At 38.9% G+C, this 22,733-nt stretch overlaps 1 protein-coding gene across 1 annotated transcript in view; it reads left to right on the forward strand.

Annotated features, from left to right (window-relative positions):
* The first annotated feature begins 18,534 nt into the window (after positions 1-18,534).
* The window catches only part of LOC140243280 (26S proteasome non-ATPase regulatory subunit 11B-like), a 63,206-nt gene continuing 59,007 nt past the window's right edge, over positions 18,535-22,733 (forward strand). Inside the window, exon 1 of the mRNA XM_072322949.1 lies at positions 18,535-18,651. Coding sequence (XP_072179050.1) covers positions 18,573-18,651 — 79 coding nt within the window. The 5' untranslated portion in view covers positions 18,535-18,572. The remainder of the gene's footprint in view (positions 18,652-22,733) is intronic.

Raw genomic sequence — 22,733 nt, forward strand, 5'->3', positions numbered from 1 at the left:
TCCGCCCGCAGAAAATTTTCCTGCGTGCTGAAAAAAATCCCTACTCGCAACAAGCCGCGTAGCTTGCCCGGAAAGGTGTGACACGGCCTGCAAGCCTTGCGTGCGACTTGCGAAGAACAATTTTTACTACCCAGAGGTCCCCGCAGAATGATCTGCACGTAACATTACTTAGCACGTATCTCACCCGTAGTCGCCCGGAGGAGCGCACGCAAATCATTTTTACCCGTAACCATGTTAACCCATTTCATACTAAATTCTGAAATCCCCATAGACTTAATACACAGGCTAGGCCACCAGGTTCCCGTATTGAACGGGTTAAGGAACTGTCACACCTTTCCGGGCAAGCTACGCGGGCTTGTTGCGTGTGAGGATTTTGAGGGCGGACAAGGATTTGTGCATATGTGTCTTACTTGCTGGATGCGTGCTACCTATGTTCTTCTTGCGGGTATTCCGTGTGACCTGCGTGCCAGGCGCGTTGCAATTCTTTTATTTCCATGGTATAAATGCTTTTCGCGGGCATGAAACTTTCGCAAATTTCGCGCGGAGCTAATATCCGCAAAAGCACTCTAAAAAGGTGGTCTCCCAGCTCATTACGTATTCATGTCCGCGAGGTCCATGCATACGCCTACGATAAATGCGAAGGCTTTTCAGGACGTTGCGGTCTGACTGGCTAGGAGCATGCCTTCTAATTGTCAAGTGGTGAAAACTGTCTCCCCTCCCCTTGATCATGATAGCGTCGGAAGGAAAACTTTGAAGGCGTTTTTCTCGAAACTCTGATTTCCTCAACCACTTGACATGCGCTAATAAAATCATCGATATTTCCGCAACCGAGTACTTTTATGAGTTGTACTATATCCCATTATGAAATTAAAGTAGAAGAGTAAGGGAATAATGTCATGCCATTTTCAAAAAAATTTTGCTATCCCGACTTTTGGATCCTTTCGTGGTAGCGGGTCACAAATTTTCGCCCCTAACGGGACGAAAACTATAATACACTAACGATACACTGTAAAAACATGGGTGTTAGATTTAACACCACGGGTGTTAAATCTAACACCGATCAAATTCAATAAAGGACCACACCCACAGGTGTTAAAAATGCACTGTGATGGTGTTGAAAAGTGTTCACCTGACACTTCGTGGTGTTAATTTGACACTGTACCTGGTGTTATTTTGACACTGTACTGGTGTTAATTAAAAAATGACACCACATGGTGTTGATTTGATACTTGTTGGTGTTAATATCAATGGTTTAACACCCGTCCAGCTTCAATAAGGGACCACACCAGCTGGTGTTACTTAAGTGTAAAATTATTTTCACATTTTTTCGAAAATCTAGTATTTTAATGTAAAATTCTTGATCGTCTTGTTTAAATTAAAAATTAACAAGAAGTGCAGTTACTAAGAAACTCTTCAAAAAACAGTTTAAAATTTGGAAATGACACCCGGGGGTGTTAATTTAACACCATAAATGAGCACCGAAAATTTAACACCAGCTCGGTGTTCACTATTTAACACCGGACTTTTTGCAGTGTATGCATTCAGCTTTATATCTATACACTAATATTTACTTATGAGTAAATTTAGAGTATAGATGGTAGCCTCGCGTCCTCGAGTGTGCCCCGTGGAACATACCTTTAGTAAACCCTACATTTTTCCTTTTCTTCTATGCTTTCTAGTAATACAAGAATAATCTTTATTGCTCGAACAATGCGATTACGTTTTAGCTTTAATATTTTATTTCAGACGAATGGCAAAGTGAAAGTGTCTCTCTCGCTCTGTCCGTACCTATAGTAAAATGAATAGTTTGCATAAGTTATGATCATAGTTCTTCGCAGTGATTTTTTTTACTATATTAAATTCCCTAGAAATTTGATTAAAATGCTCTATAAACGGGACTTTTATACTCTGTTTTTACAAAAAGTCCCTACCGTGGGAAGGGAAATCCCCCTCCCACACCCTCCCCCACTCGGTCGCTTCGCTCCCTCGCCGAGGATCTCACACCGTCACATAAAATAATGTACCCCCGTATGTTAAAATCACAGTCCTTCGCAATGATTTTTTCCACTGTTTAATTCCCGAGAAATTTGCTTTTAAATGCTCTCAAAACGCGACTTTTGTACTCCGTTTTTATAAAAAGTCCCTACCGTGGGAGGTGGTATCAACCTCCCACACCCTCCCCTCCCCCCCCCCCGAGTGGCTCTCTCGCTCTGTCCGTACTTATAGTAAAATGAATAGTTTGAATAAGTTATGATCATCAGTTCTTCGCAGTGATTTTTTTTTTACTATTCTTAAAATGCCAGTTGATGCCAGTTATGCTGTTACTATTCTCAGGAGACTGGACTTAAAGCATGCCCGGAAATGTACGCGGTGCTTCATGAGAGTTCATTCAGAATGCTCGATCTCTTGACATGGATGATGGAAGCAAAATGTCATGGTGCTGTGAGGGACATGTGCTTCTAGCTGAGAGATAGCTTCATGTTGTGAAAATGGTGGAATGTAGTGACATCATAATGATTAGCAGAGGGTAGTTGGAAATTTCAGTTTCATTATTTCTGTAGTTACAATATGCATTGTAATTCCGTATAACCCGTAACAAAAACTGTGATGTCCAATAATCTAGACAACCATAGCTGATCTAAGGACATCATATGTTAAAACATGCTGCTCAATACTGGTCAATAAGATTGATTTCAGTATAAATAGTTTGAGAAGTTTTATTTATAAAAGTGAAATATGTTAGTACCAAATTGAACTCTCCATTCCCTTTGTTCAGGTTTTCTGGAAGATTTCCTTGGAGATGCATTTTTTGCAGTGGAGGACAGGAACTCCAGGACGAATTGCAGATTGAGTCCATGCTTGGAATAGCATCCCAGTTCTAACCTCGCCATGATCTGTTAATTTGATCCTGTTGAACTTGTAACATGCTCATGACCAAAATAGAGATAAATTGCTTTATTTTCATTTTGAACTGTCCACTGCACTTGTCCACATGCAATTGCCCACTTAAATATATATTTTTTTTCGAATGTGAGATCATGTGTACGTTTATATAAATGGACCTCCCTATATCTTTTCAATAATATCTTAAAGATTTCATCCTCCAAATGTCCCCATTGCAAATGTTGCACACACTAACAAGAGCAATATGCTGATGATACTGGTGATATAATATTATGCTGACTTGATTAATGAGGAAACGTGCTGTATGACTTAATAATACTGAAGTTAAAAAGATTTCATAGAAAATCCTTGGCACTTTGAAAGTGTCAAGTTTAATATTGAAGTTGCTGAAAATGTTAAAACTAGAATCTATGTGACACTTTTTTTTTTCTTAAATTGCGCCCTCCAGAATTAATTACACTTACTGGGAAAAGCTCTTTGCACATTACACGGCTGCCGGTGAAACGGAAGTTGCTGCCGCCCGCTAGCGTTGAGCGGGTAAAAGAAAATAGACTATACTGCTAGTACACTGAAGGAAATTGATTGAGCAATCAATTACAAGTATATACTTTTAATACACTTTGAAAATAAAACATTAAACTTTTTTTTGTGAATTACTTATATTGTTTGACTCACTAATGCCAAAAAGTTGTAGAATAATGGAAACAAAAATTGTGCGCGTTTGATTTGATTTGATTTGATTTGATTTGATTTATTTCTGCATTTTTCACAAAGTATAATATATAACGTAACAAACAATTTTCCAATACTAATCACATTATGTATAATCATACATAATGTATCAATGATAAAATATTGTATAGGTGAATTATTGGAAATCATTGCTTATTCAATCGAATGAGCTGACAAAGACATACTATTATTCTCTGAAATATACACTCAAGTGACTGTACGTGAAACTTTTGCATGAAGGATAGTCTGTAGGACTCACACGGGTAAATATTTCCCCATAGAGACGTCTGTTGAAATTCAAAATAAAATAAAAAATCTGTAGAACAGCCGAAAGAAATGAGATGTTTCATCTTCGGTAACCTGAAAAAAAAAAGAGATATACACTTTCATCCATCTCCATCAAACTTCCAAGGGGGTTCTTCAGCTCAAACTCTGTCCAAGGGTTCGCAAAGCCAGACTACGAGTTCTTTTTATTCGAAAAGATCACATATTTTCTGTTCATGCTCCCAATCAAATATAAACCTTCAAATTTCATGAGAAAAGCTTTCATCTTCCAAACAAAATGCACTTTGTAAAGGAATTCATACTCAATATCAGCAGCTTTTCATTTGTTTTTGTTTTGTTTTGTTTTTTTGCCAAACTGCATTTCTGATTTTTAATCATTTTTAACCTCATTTCAGTAACTTTGGTACGATTTTGTGATGCGGTCAGGGATATTCCATTATATCTATAGTTGTAGGCCACATAGTAAAGGTCGCATTTCTTAAATAATTTTTTAAAATCATAAATGTGTTTTTCATATTTCGACCTACATGATTTATGAGAAATTGCACATTGAAGGGTTGTAAAGCTGCTTAAGGCTGGGCTCACATAGAATTATACGGTATACGGGGTTACAGCTCGTTATTCAGAAGGTTCATTATTCCAATGGTTCTTCGGTCCGAAGATTCGTTATTCCGAAGGTTCGTTATTCTGAATTTCATTTTCGGATTAACAAATCTTCGGAATAACGAACCTTCGGAATAACGCCACAAATGTTCGGATTAACGAACCTTCGGAATAACGAACCTTCGGAATATCGAGCCTTCGGAATAACGAACAGCACCCGGTATAATTATGGTATACGGTATTCGCTATTTGTTATTCGCTATTCGCTATACGCTATACGGGCATGGCGGGTCACATTAAGCTAACACGCGTGTCCTACTTTGAAATACTTTTGGCGTCTGTACCTGAAGTTAATTTATGTATAAAAAAGAAAAAAGAAAAAAAGAAAAAAAAATTTCAACATATCTTATTGACTCATTCGAAAATAACCTTGTTTTGGATTAGTTTTAAGCAGAGAAATCCCCTCTACAAATTATTGAACTTATAATTACAACTTTTAATGATTTTCTTAATGGGGATTAGTTCAGCCAGTCGATCGAGATGGGGTTATTTCAGCCATATGATTTTACACACAAAGAACTAAAATTTCATTTTTTGGGGGGTTAGGGGGTGGGGTGGGGGATGGGGGAAGGGGGAATGTGATTGGAAATACTGTAGTTATGTTTCCAAATATTTATTCCAACATTTCAAGCATGTATCAGACTATATGATTTTATCAGCTATTCCTATCTTTGCTTTGATTACGTCACTTTTATGGGGGGGGGGGGGGGTTAGCAATTTTACTCCCCCATCCCAGCTCTGTGAACTCATAGCAAAAGTGAAATGATAAAGAAATCATTTTATAAACAAATTTCTTGGATTAAAACTATTTCCACATTATTTTCAAGTTATTATAAGAATAATCAAGTGTTTCCAATATTCCAATAAAAGGAGTACCATGAAATCCTATAATTTGTAACTTACCTTATTCAACCAAAGCACGCATTCAGAATACCAGCACCCGAACAGGATGGTATACGCTGCACGAAAATCGAACAAGCACGATTCCCACTATACTAAACTATACTATACTATATTATATTATATTACACTATACGCAGCTATACGGCAATTTCGAATAGTGCCCTCTTTTATGTGACCCGGTATTAGGAAATCCTGTTGTCCGATGCAAGCTATTCGCGTGCACTCGAAAACGTGCACCGTATACCCGAATAGTATACTTCTATGTGAACCCAGACACTTTTGAAATGATGCACATTGGGGTTTTTCAACAAACATGCAGTTATCCTTACATAAGGGATAATCATCATCAACTTATTGTGTACAAAGTACTGTAAAAATCTTCGATTTATCAACGGATTAATGTGTATTTTGAACTATATGTTTCAGTGGTAGCCAAAACAAATAAATGCATCAAAATACCACAATCATTCAAACTTGTGTGATAATGATCGCAAACTTTATTATTCATGAATTCAACTACAAAGATCTCGTATCACAAGAACATAAAAGGAAGCAAAGTGTAGTTAAGCAGAGTTAGAGGGAGGGAGTTGACAGAACAACATAAACGGTGTTGTTGGTGAGTTGGCTCAGTCGGTAGCGCGTCTACCTCACGATTACGCGGCCCGGGTTCGAACCCGAGTCTGGACTGAGCAATGTTGTGTGTAAGCATACCGTCCCCTCTAGTAAGAGGCAAAACACTCTGTCCCTCGGATAGGACGTAAAAATGGAGGTCCCGTGTATGAGAGAGTAACAACTCATGCACGTAAAAGATCCCGCTTCATTCATTGATCGCAAAGAGCAGGGTGTTTAACCCGGTGAAGTGGTCCCACGTGACCTCACATCCAACTGGACCCCATGGAAGACCAGCTTAACGTAGCTGAATATGGGCTATCCAGCCATCTCTCAGATGGAAAATGAACAAACAAACAAACAAACAAACAAACAAACACCACAGCTTGCATGGGATGAATAGTTTCCATTGACTTGTGTGCAGTACATGCATGCATATAATACTCTATCTCACACAGGTAAATATTTCCCCATAAAAATTCAAAACAATAAACAATCTGTAAAATAGTCGGGAGAAATGATGTGTTTCATTTTCAGTAACCTGAAAAAAAGAAAAAAGAAAGAAGAGATATACCCTTTCATCCATCAAATTTCCAAGGGGGTTCTTCAGCTCAAACTCTGTCCAAGGGTTCGCAAAGCCAGACTACGAGTTCTTATGCTTAAAAGAAAATCATATATTTTCTGTACATGCACACACACAAAAAAAACACACACACACACACATTTTCTGTACAAGCACCCAATCAAAATGCAATATAGACTCTTCAAATTTCATGAGAAAACACGGTAAAATCTGAAATATTAAAGTGATCGGAAATACAACCCCCTTTCCAGTTGACACATTATTTCCCAGTTGTTGGGTGTCCTATAGATCAGACAATGTTAAACAACCATTTGAAAAAAAAAAAATAACACGCAAAATCTCTTCATTTTTGACACAAACGTTATAGGCAATATCATGGAGGATAATGAATATTGATGACTATTAGCACTTATGAATGCATAGTTTTTGTTAAATCTAAAGACAAAAAGGCAGCTTCATTTTTTGTCAGTTACTTGTCCGGGCACCCTAAAGGCGGCTACATTTTTTGTTACTTGTCCGGGTACCTTAACGCCAGCAAACTCTACATCTAACGTGAATCATGAAACACTTTTCTTACTTTCCTAAATCTTTTGGAAATCGTAATGATGATGAAATGTTGATGGTTGGGTGTACCTATTGGTGCATTTTAATTCACTGCACCAATCTTAGATTTACTCATGAATCTTTGGTCCTCATCCTGTCGTGGTCTCACACAAACATATCGGGAAAGTACAGCTCACCGGGAAATTTTACTCACTGAACGCTAGTTGGCGCATTTTCGGCAGCGTTTCACTTTTCGACCAAGAGTTGTTGTACTTGGCAATCTGTAGGTTCTAGAGGGCGGGCTGAGCATGCAAAGAGCTCAAAGCCAGAGCAAATGAGCTAGAGTACACTCAGTACAGTACTACCGACCAAAGAGTATAGAAGCTACAGTATGCAATTGAAGAAATGTCATTTATTTTCCAATATACAGTCCCACAAAGTTTGAGCTAAAGCAGCCCGAGAGAGAAAGGGATACAGTAGACGACGTTTGTCAGCTCAAACGCAAACTTTGAAAGACTACAGATTGAAAAGTAAATGACATTACTTCAAATTTTTTAACGTATCGACAGAAAATATACTTCTTGTGATATTTTGAGGTCTGAAACACAATTTTACCGCTGTGTCTACTCGAAATGAAGAAAATGAAAGGAAGGTGGGGTTCGCTTCATAGGCTCACGTGTTAAGAATCTCGCGCTATTGGGCTCACACCTGTAAATAAAATGGAATGTCCCAGACCCCTTCACAAATTCGTACCAAAGATACCAAAATAAATGAAGAGAAAAATTAATCAAAAATCAGTGATGCAGTTTGGCCAAAAAAAAAAAAATAGCTGTAGATATTGAGTATGAATTCCTCTACAAACTGCATTTTGGATGGAAGATGAAAGCTTTTCTGATGGAATTTGAGGGGACTATATTTCACTGGCTGCATGTACCGAAAATAGGTATATTTTTTGAGTGACAAGAACTCGTAGTCTGACTTTGCGGACCCTTGGACAGAGTTTGAGCCGAAGAACCTGCCTTGAAAATTTGATGGATGAAAGGGTATATATCTCACTTATTCAGGATAGTGAATATGAAACACCTCATTTCTCCCAGCTATTTTACAGAATTTTTTGAAATTTGAATTATAACACACGTCTCTATGGGGAACTATTTACCCGTGTGAGCCCTATTATTACTAAAATGGCCGCCATTCGGCTCCATGTGGGGCTCCATGACGTACTACATCCGTTTGCGTGTGAAATCCACACTAAATCTTGCATTTCATATGGTGGTAAGAAATCAGACTTTTTTAAGAGTAACGTAGGAGTAAGGCAAGGTGAAAATTTGTCTCCAATCTTATTTGCACTGTATCTGAATGATTTTGAATCCTTTTTACAAGAGAGATACAATGGTCCGAGCTCTCTATCTACATCAGTTCACGATTGCTTTTATGAGAATGAAATGGATGTTTATATAAATTTATTCACTCTTTTGTACGCTGACGATACTATTGTAGACCTATACTTGCTGAAAGTGCGAATGATTTACAAAATGCTCTTAACGCTCTTTCTGATTATTGCCAATTGTGGCATCTTACTGTTAATACCACAAAGACGAAGGTTGTTATTTTTTCTAGAGGAAAAGTGAGAAATATTCCGAAGTTTTATTTTGCCAATGAACCTTTAAGTGTAATTGATGAGTATGTGTATTTAGGAACAATTTCAACTATAACAATAGCTTCAAAAAAGCTATAAATAAACAAGTAACTCAAGCACAAAGGGCTATGTACTCCATGAAGAGCAAAATCGCATCTCTTTGTCTACCTGCTGATATTCAACTTGAGCTGTTTAATCAATTGATATTACCAATTCTGTTATATGGATGTGAGGTTTGGGGTTTTGAAAATGTAATTCAAATTGAAACGTTTTATTTGAAGTTCTGTAAGGAATTGCTTGGTCTGAACAAGAGAACTCCCAATTGTATGACTTACGGTGAACTTGGGCACTACAAATTAGAAAAAAACTGTCACTAGTCGAATGCTAATGTTCTGGTATCGTCTCGTAAATGAGAAATCAGCTAAATTATCAAGCATCAAAGCATCAAGCTTTGGATTTTTCTCCTTTTTGAAGGGGAAAATCAGATGGGTTGGATTCTCAAAGTAAAGGATACTCTTGATAGCTTAGGCCTTTCTGACATGTGGAAGAGTCAAGCAAGTAATCTATCTTTATCTTCATTCAAAAGAATAATAGATACAAAAATTAAAGATACGAGTCAACAGGAGTGGCACAGTGATGTTGAGTTAAACAATCAATGCACTGTTTATAGAATTTTTAAGCAGCAATTATGCTTTGAAAAGTATCTGATTCGTCTTAATGAAAATAATAGGAAATCTTTAACACGTTTTCGTTGCCTTAATCATAAGCTTCCAATAGTGTCTGGGCGTTACAAAGACATTCCAAGAATTGAACGTTTGTGTACCTATTGTTCTAAAAATGATATTGGTGATGAATTCCATTATTTGTTTGTATGTCCCTTCTTTAAGACAGAACGTAAAAGATTTCTCGAAAAGTATTATAGGAAGTATCCTAACACATTCAAATATGATCAATTGTTCAATTCCACTAAGAAAAAGACTTTGTCAAACATTTCGAGGTTTTGTAAGGTAATAATGTCCTTTTTTAGTTAGTTACTGCACTTTATTATTTCGTTTGATTTACAAAATGTAGTTTATTTTATATACCCTTTTCGTGATTATTTGCATCAGGCAGTGCCTGCATTGTTCGTAATTCATGTGATAGATTTACATTTGTATAGTATATTATTAATAACATACTTTTATGCAAATTTTATTTTAAAAGTATGTTGATATCTTGTATATATTTGTATTATTACTCATATTCAGCGGAATGTTCGATATCAGTTGCGTAATTTAAGTTTCATAAGGAAATATTTGTCTAAATCTGCAGCTGAGATACTTATTCATGCTTTGATTTCTTCTCGGTTGGATTTTTCGAATTCATTGTTGTGTAATCTTTCAAAAAAAAGATGTCACAAAACTTCAACGGTTGCAAAATTCTGCTGCCCGATTATTAACTTTTACTAATAAGTTTGATTCCATGTCACCAGTTCTCCGTTCCTTACATTGGTCACCTGTAGAAATAAGGATTATTTTCAAGATTCTGTTATTAGTACATCATTCAGTTCATTCTTTTTCCCCAATTTGATACATAAGTAATTCTGTTCAAAAATACAATCCGACACGAAGGCTACGTTCATCATCAGATGCATTCTTACTCCAAACACCCAGAGTAAAACATGGGTATGGTGATCGTGCTTTTTCCGTTATGGGACCAAAATTGTGGAATCAGTTACCTCTTCAGTTAAGGGAACTGTCATCTACAGAGCCATTCAAATCCAAACTTAAAACTTATCTGTACCTTTCATACTGAGGACTGTAATTGCTGTATGTCATTAATATTGGATCAATATTGTATTTTTAATTGATATATGTTGTATTCTTTATTTGGTATATATTTGCTTTTGTTTACCATATTCTTCTTTGTTGAAATGTTTGAATATGTATATGCATGTAAATATATGATTTTTTTTTCATTTTTGAAGCGCCATGAGCACTGAAAAGTGGACCTGTGCGCTATACAAGTCGCCACTATTATTATTATTATTATTATTATCATTGTTATTATTATTATTATTATTATTATTATTATTATTATTATTATACATGTATATCTATGTTAATCCTTATTTGAAATTTTTCTATTTTGCGTATTTTCAATTGACATTGTACTCCCATACCCCATGAGGGTCGTTGAGTAATAAATCAAACTTCAAACTTCAAACTTCAAACGAAGAGTTCTGTGGTGAAATCGCCATCGCCAGAGCGGGTTGGCCATCGCCAGAGCGGGTTGATATATCTATCAACCCGCTCTGGCCATCGCGAGAGTACGCCCTCTTAGCGCTAGCTTCTATACTCTTTGCTACCTTGCGTGCATGTATTGTACCAAAGATCGTACACTGAATTAAAATGGTCAACTCTCCCGATTTTACACGGCCGCTGGTGAAACGCAAGTGGCAGCCGCCCTCTAGCGGTGAGCGGGGATAATCGAACCTGGGTCGGAAGCACTGAAATCGATATACGTACTTTTATACTCAGTATGGTCCTACAGTGGTCAGAAGACGTCTGACAGGCTTGTGTCAAGCTGGGAATTATCAAATTATAGGCCTTTTCAGAGCTCTTACTTTCAAATTATTACTTCTTTATGTGAATGAAAGTATACATTTCTGGAGTGAAAACTAGTCAAAGAATCCACTGTTCGAAGAAAATGGCAAGAATTTTTGTCAACTTCACATGTTCGCTGAAATGTTAGATTTTTGTAGTAATGCTATATAACCTCGCTTGAAAATCATGCTACAATTCTTATAAGGCTTACTATATTTTGAATTTAAGCAATTAAACAAAGTTTGAACTGACAAAAAATAACCTACTTTCTATGACATTTCTCAAGATATAATTTCAATCAGAGAATTTCATCTGCTCTTTATCTATTTATGTTTTTTGTTTTGTTTTGTTTTGTTTTGTTTTGTTTTTTTTTTAATGGGAGCGGTTCTTTGTGAGTCTATACATGGGCAGCGCCACCAAAATAGATTATTGTGAGAGTCTGGCTCAGTTTTTGGTATCTCATTAAATGACAATAGTTTCTATGATTTACTCAGCGGTTTATTCAATTCAATCACGAAGTTCTCTAGAGAGCTTTCACATCTTTCCCGGATCATTCAGGCTATTTATACACATGCATAACAGGGACTGTTATTCAACACTCAATTTACAGAATAGAGATAGCTTAGATATGAACTGGACTTCTGCTTATTTGAATTTTCATGACCAAACAAGCAATGAAAATATGGCAATACACGATATTAATTCAGAGTTGTAGGTTCTTTATTCAACTGAATACTTGATAAGAGAGTGAATTATTTGACTACTATATAGGCACTGGTGTATAGCCAAAGGGGGGGGGGTAGGCGATGGGGGCAGTCGCCCCCCCCCCCCCCCTTAAGATTTGGACCGGGGATTGGAAGGCGGGGGATGAAAATTGCGTGTATACTGTAGGCCTAAACATGTGCATGAAGCCACTCACTTTCAACCTTTTATTAAGATTATAATGTTTCAATATATCATTCAAAGTGTGCACCAGATCGTTAAATTTCAATTCTAAAATAGCAAATTCTCTCCCTCGTGGGAGGGGGTATCCCCTTCCCACACCCTCCCTCGCCACACTTCGGTTCTTTTCCTGGCACATTTAGATTGACAGATTCCAAAATGTTTCATTTAAGTTTGCATCAGATCCATGACTTTAATTCTATTAAATGTAAAAGTTTCCTAATCCTCGTTTAATTTACCTTTCCCCGCTCGGTCGCTGTCGGTTCTATCCATTGATTTAGCCTCTATGAGCACTTTGGGGGTTGATTCCACAAAAGTTCGCTTATGTCAATCGTAATATGCAAACGTTCCGTTAGGGAGGGGGCCACCCCTTAATTCCCACACCGTCCCCTTTCCCCTAACAACTTCCACGTATCATTAATTTTAGTCCGCCTACACGGTGATGTCGCACACTCGGAACGAGATACCACAATTAAGTCATTCAGTTATCCGTGAGTATTTCTTTTTCTTACTTTTTATAGAAAAAAATCCGACATTTTACCAAGAGTGTACACCAGATCGCTGAATTTTAGGTCTAAAAATGCAATGCCAAATGCAATACCACCCCCCCCCCTCCCCCCTTAGGATCAAATCCTGATGGCTATACGTCGGTGCTAGTATTATAGGCTACTAGAACCTACATACAGCCCAACTTTGAAACTTGGAAATCGAAATAATGATGAACCTGTTGAAGATTTGGTGTAACTATTGGTGCAGATTAATGCACTGCACCAATTCCTATATTTACTCATGATTCTCTAGATCTACAGTATCATATTGAGAGAAGAGATAGACCTAATAACCCTCATGGTGGAGGGCTTGTGCCGAAAAGGTGGGTTGGGTGGTGGCGCGTCGCGTTAATGGGAACACCACCCTTCGTCCAAAGCCCCCCCCCCCCCCCCCCCCGGTTTTGCCGAAAGGGTGCGTTGGGAGCGTTGGGTCGCGTCGCGTTGACTGGAACCCCACCCTTCGTCCAAAGCCCCCCACCCCCCCCCCGGTTTTGCCGAAAGGGTGCGTTGGTACTTTTTCTCATGTAATATTAAAAGACGAGTTTTGAATTTATATTTAACCTTCAAACAACCATTTCAAAGAGGCTATCGTCCGGATCAAATATTTAGTTCGTCCAATGTTCATTTGGTCCAATATCCATTTGGTCTAATATCCGTTTCTGTTTTACATTACAGGGCATGGGTCATGTGGATAATCAGTGGCTTATCTAGTCCAGCTGCTGGGGGTGCTGGCCTGGCACCATGGGGGAGGGGCGAGGGGCCCTAAACTTTACCCTAATCTTATTTCATGTGTATGAACATATTTTTTTCTCCCTCAATGAAGGGTCGGAGGGTAGTCCGTAGTCGTAGAAAAAGCCCCCCCAAAAAAAATAAAAATAAAAATAAAAATAAAGATAAAAATAAATAAATAATAATAATAATGATAACCCAGTTGGTCATATAGACGAAACGATGATTGGACCAAATGGTACCTGATTAGACCAGGAGGCTGGCTATTAGACCAAATGACAATAAGATCAATGGTTATTAGACTAAATGGGTGTAGACTAAATGATGATAGACAGACTAAGGCTAGACCAACTGGGCAATGGACCAAAATTAATGATGTGTACACCAAATTCATATTGGACAAATTTGGTTTTATTTTAGACCATTTGATGATTAGACGAAATGTTTGAAATGTTTGAAAAGATTTTATTTCTGCATTTCATATTTTCTTTCAGAATAACAAAAATAACAAAGACATGTTCAATTACACAAATACAATTCTGAAAATTATTGACATATTATATAGTAAGTCATATTTTGTATGTAAAGACAAATGAAACGTTAAATAACATACAAAATGTTTATATGGCCAATAATGACTTAATTCACAGTACAATATATAATATATACATATGATGCAGAGGGCCGCCGTTATAAGCCGTGCTTGAACAGACGGACAGCCAGAGTTAAATTACCATTTTTTATTGTAGTACTTGAACACTAATACAGATGGGCCATGTTAAAGTGCGTGTGAATCCAGTTTTATACAATTACTTGGTAAACAGGAGTGGTGCCTGTGAGTGCGTGTGCAGGTGATGAAGCGCGAAAGTGTTGATGGTCAGCACTTCTAAGAAAATGATTGGATATGTTATAATATGGGCGAAGGGTCAAGCAGCAAAGTAAAAGAAAAGGAAAAAGGGGGTGGACCAAATATTGCCTTGTTGTTGAGTATAAGAGGTACATGTTTAATGATTACTGTACCGTATGATATTGTGCCAAGAAATATTTCTTTGTATTTGCCTTAAAGGAATAGAGAGATGTGCACTGTTTTATGTGGAGAGGGAGTGAATTCCAAATATCAGGCCCGTTATGCCGAATTGATTTTTGAGCTAATAGGAGTTTAGGGTTATTCAAATGGAAATCATTACGATGGCGCGTGGGGTAAGCATGGACATCCCTGTTAAGGGAAAATGCGTTGTGGAAGAGTGGGAGTAGATTTTGCGTGTATTTGAACATAAATATTGCTGTTTGAAATTTGTGTATATCGTCAACTTTAAGAACTTTTAGTCTAAGGAATAATGGATCAGTATGTTCTAGATAATAAATGGAATTAGACCAATTCATAATAGACCAAATCGGTATTTGATGATATGAATTGGTGTTAGACCAAAAATAGACCAAATGGCTATTATTAGACGAATTGACTGTAGACCAAATAGTAATTAAACCAAATAACAATTAGACCAAACAGTAATTGGACGAAATGATGACCAGACCAACTAGTTATTAGACCAACTGATATTAAACAGTCTATTAGACCAACTGGCTGTAGACCAAGTGGTAATAGAGTGTAAACCGATCCGGACGATAACCTCTTTGAAATGGTTGTTTGAAGGTTAAATATAAATTGAAAACTCGTCTTTTAATATTACATGAGAAAAAGTATCAACGCACCCTTTCGGCAAAACCGGGGGGGGGGGGGCTTTGGACGAAGGGTGGGGTTCCAGTCAACGCGACGCGACCCAACGCTCCCAACGCACCCTTTCGGCAAAACCGGGGGGGGGGGGCTTTGGACGAAGGGTGGTGTTCCCATTAACGCGACGCGCCACCACCCAACCCACCCTTTCGGCACAAGCCATGGTGGAGTGTTTATTGCTACTAAGAGAGAACTTCTAGCTACAAGAGAAATCGAACTTGAAACAGATTGTGAAATTCTCTGGTGTAAATTAAATATGGCGGGATCTAAGACTCTACATATAGCTGCGTACTACAGGCCTCATGAAAATGACGAAGAGAGTCTTGCAGAGCTTCAACGATCCCTGTGTAAATTGAATCGCGATCATATGGTAGTCATAGGAGGTGATTTTAACCTACCTGGATGGGATTGGGAAACCAGACAGGTGAAAGCATGTCATCACCCAGCGCTTCATCATGCTTTTGGTTCTATGCTTGATGACCATGGGTTCACGCAGGTAGTTACGGAAATAACCAGGAAAGAAAACGTCCTTGACCTATTCCTAGTAAATAATCCAACGTTAGTCACTGATGTCTCAGTTGTACCAGGCATTTCAGATCATGATTGCCCAATTCTCACGATTGCTGGTTGTCCAACTCGCCAGAAGCTAGTAAGAAGGAAAATCAACATCTACAGCAAAGCGGATTGGGAGAAATTTGCTGATTTCATGCAAGTTGTAGGCAAGGAAATTGAAGATAAGCTTGACTTTTGCTCAGTGAATGAGGCATGGGTTATGTTCAAGAATGGAATAGAGAAGGGAATGACAGAGTTTGTTCCACATAAGATGACATCCAAAAAGAATGACATACCTTGGATTTCAAACAAGATTAAAAGGTTGATCAAAAGGAGAGATAGGTTGAACAAAAAAAGTCGGAACATGAAATTGAGAAACCACGGGGTAGTCCCTTTTCAATTGGAGGAAGAGCTGAAAGCAGTTAAGAAATCACTGCAACAGGATCTAAGGAGGGCTTATTGGAATTATGTGGAATCTATTTTTTCTATTGATGAAGATACCACAGAATTTGAGAGTATGAAGAGATTTTGGGGCTTCATCAAACACAACAGGACTGATAATACAGGAATAAGAGAACTGAAAAGTGATGGTATTACGATTACTGATCCAGTTGCAAAAGCTGAAGCATTGAACCAACAGTTCAAAAGTGTTTTCACCAAGGAAACTCCCATACCGAATGACTTACTACCGGAAACCTCAGACTTTGAAGAAATGGAGGATATTTTGTTTACATCAAATGGTGTAGAGAAGTTGCTTTGTGGTTTGAAGACATGCAAGGCCCCTGGACCGGATGGTATAACTCCACGAGTCTTGAAGCAGCTGGCAAAAATTCTGGCTCCAATTCTTTGCAATATATTCCGGTTGTCGTATGAATTGAGTGAAATACCAAATGATTGGCGTGAAGCAAATGTTGTACCAGTCTACAAGAAAGGTAATCGATCTACTCCTGTAAACTACCGCCCCATTTCGCTGACATGTATTTGCTGTAAACTAATGGAGCACGTTTTAGCCAGCAAAATTATGAAGCACGGGGACGAAAATAACATCAATTTTCCCCTGCAATATGGCTTCCGTAAGAACATGTCATGTGAACGACAATTACTTGGTTTCACAAGCGATTTACATAGGAACTTGGATGCAGGGCGTCAAACGGATGTTATAGTCATGGATTTTTCAAAAGCTTTTGACAAGGTTGGACATGAGCGGCTTTTACGTAAACTGGACTACTACGGTATCAGGGGGAAATCTGAAATGGATTCAAAGTTTTCTCAATGGAAGAAGTCAGAGGGTCGTTTTGGATGGTATTAAATCTTCTTCAGTAGCGGTAGGATCTGGAGTGCATCAGGGGTCAGTTCTTGGGCCTTGCCTCTTTCTACTTTACATCAATGACTTGCCTGATGGTCTCGCGTCAAAGGTTCGCCTTTTTGCCGATGATGCAATTTCTTACATGACCATCGACAATCAACATCATACGCAAAATCTTCAAGAGGACCTAAACAAAATTGGTGACTGGGCGAAAAAATGGATGATGGATTTGAACACAGATAAGTGTAAGGTTTTGACAATATCCGGGAAAAGAAGTAGGGTGCAACACGTGTATCATCTAAATAAAGCCCCTCTTGAATCTGTTGAATCCGTGAAGTACTTGGGTGTAACCATCATTTCTGATTTGAAGTGGACCTAACACATCAACAATACTGTCAATAAAGCCAATAACGTGCTTGCATTTCTAAAACGCAATCTTCGCATAAAATCTTCTGATGTTAAAGCCACAGCTTACAAAACGTTGGTTCGACCAATTGTTGAGTATGCTTCCACAGTTTGGGACCCATCTACCAAGAACCTAATCCACCAAGTGGAAATGGTCCAGAGAAGAGCTGCGCGATTCACTTTAAATCGCTACCATAACACCTCGAGTGTCACCAAAATGCTACAAGAACTTAATTGGACCACTCTGGAACAGCGCAGAGAAAAATAATGACAGGCTAATTATGATGTACAAAATACACAATAATCTCACTCCTCTTTCAGCACAGGACTATAAACAGGCTACTCAGTTAACGAGAGCCTCGCAACCACACTCCTATCAGGTACCATATTCGAGAACTGAATCGCATCGCCATTCGTTCTTCCCAAGAACTGTAAGGAACTGGAATTCCCTGTCGTCAGAAATTGTTTCAGCGCCATCTGTGGGATCATTTCGAAACCGTCTAACGGTTGATCACAGTGGCTAGTTTTTTCGTCAAATTTTCTATGTGCTTGTAAATATCTGTAAATAAATTGTATTATAATGTAAATAGCACCAGTCTGCAAGAATCTTCAGTCTATTGAAGGAGGCAGACTTAATCAGAAGAAGAAGAAGAAATTCCTTCTTTCTTGACTTCGTACACACAAACATATCGCGAAAGTGCATGCTCAGGCACCACATCTAGGCCTGGAAACATCACCCGCTGAAATCTATCCCCGCTGAACGCTAGTTGGCGCACTCCTCACCAGCGTTTCACTTTTCGACCGAGAGTTGGCCATCTTATGGACGGAGTGTGTATAGATCTTTGATGACACTATAGTGTAACGTGTTGTTGGACTGACCACTACTACTCATCACAACGGAGCATTACAATGGAGGACGAATTTCAGAAAGCAGTTACTCTCGTTTCAAGTGACGAAATTGCGGCTCGGGCATTGTTTCACAGCATTGGTTCGTATTTTCGACTATAAGTTGGCACGGATCATTCATGTGAATGAACATGAAAATGTTACAGAATATCTATTTCGGATCCCATAGAATGGGTTAGGCCTATCCCTATGGTTAGCTCAGAAATGGTAGGCTACTATGTCATGGGACGTTCTATGATTTGCTTGGTCATGCTGCAGCCGCACGCACTGCAGCATTTGAATGTACCGCTTTGCAGTGAAGTGTCTGTCTCTTCATCGCTGTCTAACGCATAACGTTATGACTAACAGAACTAGAGCCACTATAGTCTAGATAGTCGCCTGTTGTGTGTTGACTGTTTAGTAAGCTCATAAGGTTTTCTCTCTCTTTTTTTTTTTTTTTTGCTTAAAATATAGATCTAAAATGGAGACAGCGGTCTAATAATGATATGGTGGCCATGTATTGTGTATAAAACAGGCATGGTACAATAGCCTGACTAGTCTAGTTAACCACTCACTTTGATATTTTATTGTGAATAGCTTTACCAAATTATCTCCTTCCCGATTCAATCATGTGAAACGTGGTTGGCGATATTGCTCTTTCCAAATGTATGATACCAACTGTTCACGAAGTCCAATAACGGAATAAACGCGCGATACTAGATTCTAGTAGCCGCTCACCTAGCCCCGGAGACCGCGCCGCTATGCGGCGGGGTCCTGGCGGCTACCCCGCAGTTTCGCTAAAGTGAGAACCACGAACAACTCCCTATTGCCACATACGGCGACTTCACGAGTAAATCACGGGTAAATTTCTATCATAAACACAGTGACAATAAAAAATGAAATACACATTACCCCATTGCCTTGGTTCTTTTCACGAATTTATCTGGAAACTGCAAAATTTTCCACATTTTTTTAGGAGTAAGCGGCCTTCCCTAATGGTAGAGCCGTGCTACCATTTTGAACGTGTATATCCATTAGTAAGCATCTGCGCATGTAGCGAGTAATACGTAGCCTTTTGTCAAGGCCCTCTCGCTGCGTGGTGTAGAGAGCCCAGCCGAGTAAGGTAGCGCGACTCGCTTCGCTCGTCCGTTCGCTCGTCCGTTACAGCGAGAGGGCCTTGCCAAAGGCTAGCATGCAACGTTAGTGAGCATCGGCGAGCTGAAGACAATTCGCCTTATAAGACAACATTTTCTGCATCATAAGCAACGAAATGCATCAAAAAGTCGCCGATTTGAATCATTTAGGTTTAATCGACCCATGTAAGTATTCCTAGTAGTTTTTGTTGAAAAATTAAGGAAATATAGCGCCGCAACGGCACCCGTTTTGTACAACATTAAGATCTGAATGCGAAAACGGCGCAGCCCCAACGCTGCACGTTGGGGCTGGTCGCAGTTACCGCTCACCTAGCCTGACTGACCAGACACTGCTGCGCACAGGGTCTGACATGTGTTAGTGTTTCAACGTTGTAAACGACCGTCACTATTGACGGCAAAATCACATAAAATACCTTTTATTTTTTATGATTTTAAGAGTAATATAATTGCAACACTTACCTACAGCATATTTTCCTGATTGTTGAGTTGAATTCGGCGTTTTGTTAGTATCCAGACCTTATTGTTGAATTTTTCGGAGTATAGATCGTGCGGTAGCATCTTTTCCTTCGAGAGCTTCAAAAAATCAACAAACTACCACGCATGCGCATTCAGAAGTGGTTGCTTTTTACCTACGCCCGTGCGCCCGTGCGTTTCATGTGTTACGTAAAACTTGTGTAGTAGATCCGCACGCGCTGCACCGGCAATGATTTGACCTTTTTTAGTCGGGGTCATGCGACTACCTCATCACTTTCGCCCCGACTACCTACGTTGTAGTAGTGAATGCCATTCATATAACACGCAGATGAGGAGTGAAGCAGTAAGGACGTTTACAGACCTGATTTCAGCCATAGATTTCGGTAAGTTTTAGACGTAATTAAACAAAAAATCGCATACCGGTTATTGAATGATGGTCATAGATTACGATAATTCCTTATATGTTAGTTTTCCACGATTAATAAAGATATTCATGAAGGAAACGGTGAACGATAACAACGTCCGCGAAGGAATAGAGGTGCAGCGCTGTCGCGATTCGCGACAGCGGCTGCGTGTAGTTACCGCTCACCCTAACTAACGTTACACACAGCCGCTGTCGCTTCGCGACAGCGGCTGCACGTCTACTCCATAGTAAACGTCGTCATTTTCAGCGGTGGGTGTACGTTTCCTTCATGAATATCTTTATTAATTGTAGAAAACTAAAATATAAGGAATCCCCATAATCTTATCTATGATATTCATTCAATAATCGGTATGCGATTTTTTTTTTAACTACGTCAAAACCTCACCGAAATCCGTGACTAAAATCAGGTCTGTAAGCGTCCGTATTGCTCACTCCTAATCTGCGTGTTATTTGAATGGCAGTCACTCTCGTATACTACAACGTAGCGAGTCGGAAATATTCATGAGCTACAGTCACTCTCGTATACTACAACGTAGCGAGTCAGAAATATTCATGAGCTACAGTCACTCTCGTATACTACAACGTAGCGAGTCAGAAATATTCATGAGCTACGTTGTAGTCGCAAGTATTCATGAGCTACTCGGAGAGTGGAAGTGACACATGCAAATGTCAAACCATTGCCGGAGCAGCACGCGTGGATACGAGCGCTTTGCGTAACACACAAAATGCACGGGCGTACGTAAAACGCCACCACTTCCGGTTGCGCATGCATGGTAGTTCATTGATTTTGTGAAGCTCTCAAAGAAAAAGATGCCACCGCACAATCTACTCTGAAAAACTCAACAATAAGGTTTGGATACCAATGAAACACCAAATTCAACTCCACCATCAGCAAAATACGATGTATGTGAGTGGTAAAAATTATCTTTATGTTAAAATCAAACAAAATACAAGACATTTCATGTGATTTTGCCATCAATAGCGACGGTCGTTTACAATGTTTAAACACTAGTATACTATGTCAGACTGCTGTGCTTTGCACAGCAGTCTGGTCAGGCTACCGCTCACCCCTGACTAGTAGCCGCTCACTATAATAGTATACATGGCATGCGCGCTGCACATTGTAAGGCTCTGAAGGATGCAAGTCCTTTTCTGAATGATGCTAACTAGCAAAGGGCATGTCTGCCAACACGTGTGCCGAGGCTGAGATAAACAAAAATTTTCGGCAGTATACGGTGTGGTGGATGTTCTAATTGTATTCAATTTCCGTGTCTGAATTCGAACAATCAAAATATCACATTCATGTTCGGTTTATTTTTCATTTTCTTTATTGTGTAAGTGTGCTGCATTTGACATGTGTCGTATTCATTATTATGTGGAAGACGGGTCTACTTATTTAAAGTTGCGAAAATAGTGTAGATACATGGGAATCCCGTTATAATGAGATCGTCGGTTCCGGGTGATTTTGCTCGTTATATATCCGGATTCTCCTCGTATCCGAACGCTTGTGGAATGTACACTTTATATATAAATGCTCTATTAAAATTGGGTTACCTGCATTTTATTATGACGACGTCATATTGATGAACAGAACAAAGAGAAATGCGACAGGAAAATGAGAGAGCATTCTCGCGATAATACAATTATTTTTGTTCCAGACACATGTTATCAAATATTTCAGATTTGACAAATATAATAACCATTAACTGATTGACAAATTGCCCTACATCGACATAAATAAGCACTGAATTGATCAGTGTTTTAGTAGCAGCCATGATGAAAAATCATGGGCGTACATATTCGAGCAGGATTCGAACCTACGACCTCCTGATCACCGGACAGGCGTCATCTCCACTAGACCACCGAGCTTTCGCCCGACAGCAAGTGTTGGTTCTAATCCTTATAGCATACAGCGGGTACTGCTTTGTTATTCAAATTCATGAAATTCTTCCGTCGAGATGTTTTCATTGCAACTGATTGACAAATTGCCCTACATCGACGTAAATAAGCACTGAATTGATCAGTGTTTTAGTTGTAGCCATGATAAAAACTCATGCTGATCAATCTGCACATCTGAGAAGAGAGAGAGATAAAGCAAAATTTATGCAACTAAAGGTAAAGTATAATTGCGCT

Source organism: Diadema setosum, chromosome 20 (genome assembly GCF_964275005.1).
Source record: "Diadema setosum chromosome 20, eeDiaSeto1, whole genome shotgun sequence".
NCBI lineage: Eukaryota > Metazoa > Echinodermata > Echinoidea > Diadematoida > Diadematidae > Diadema > Diadema setosum.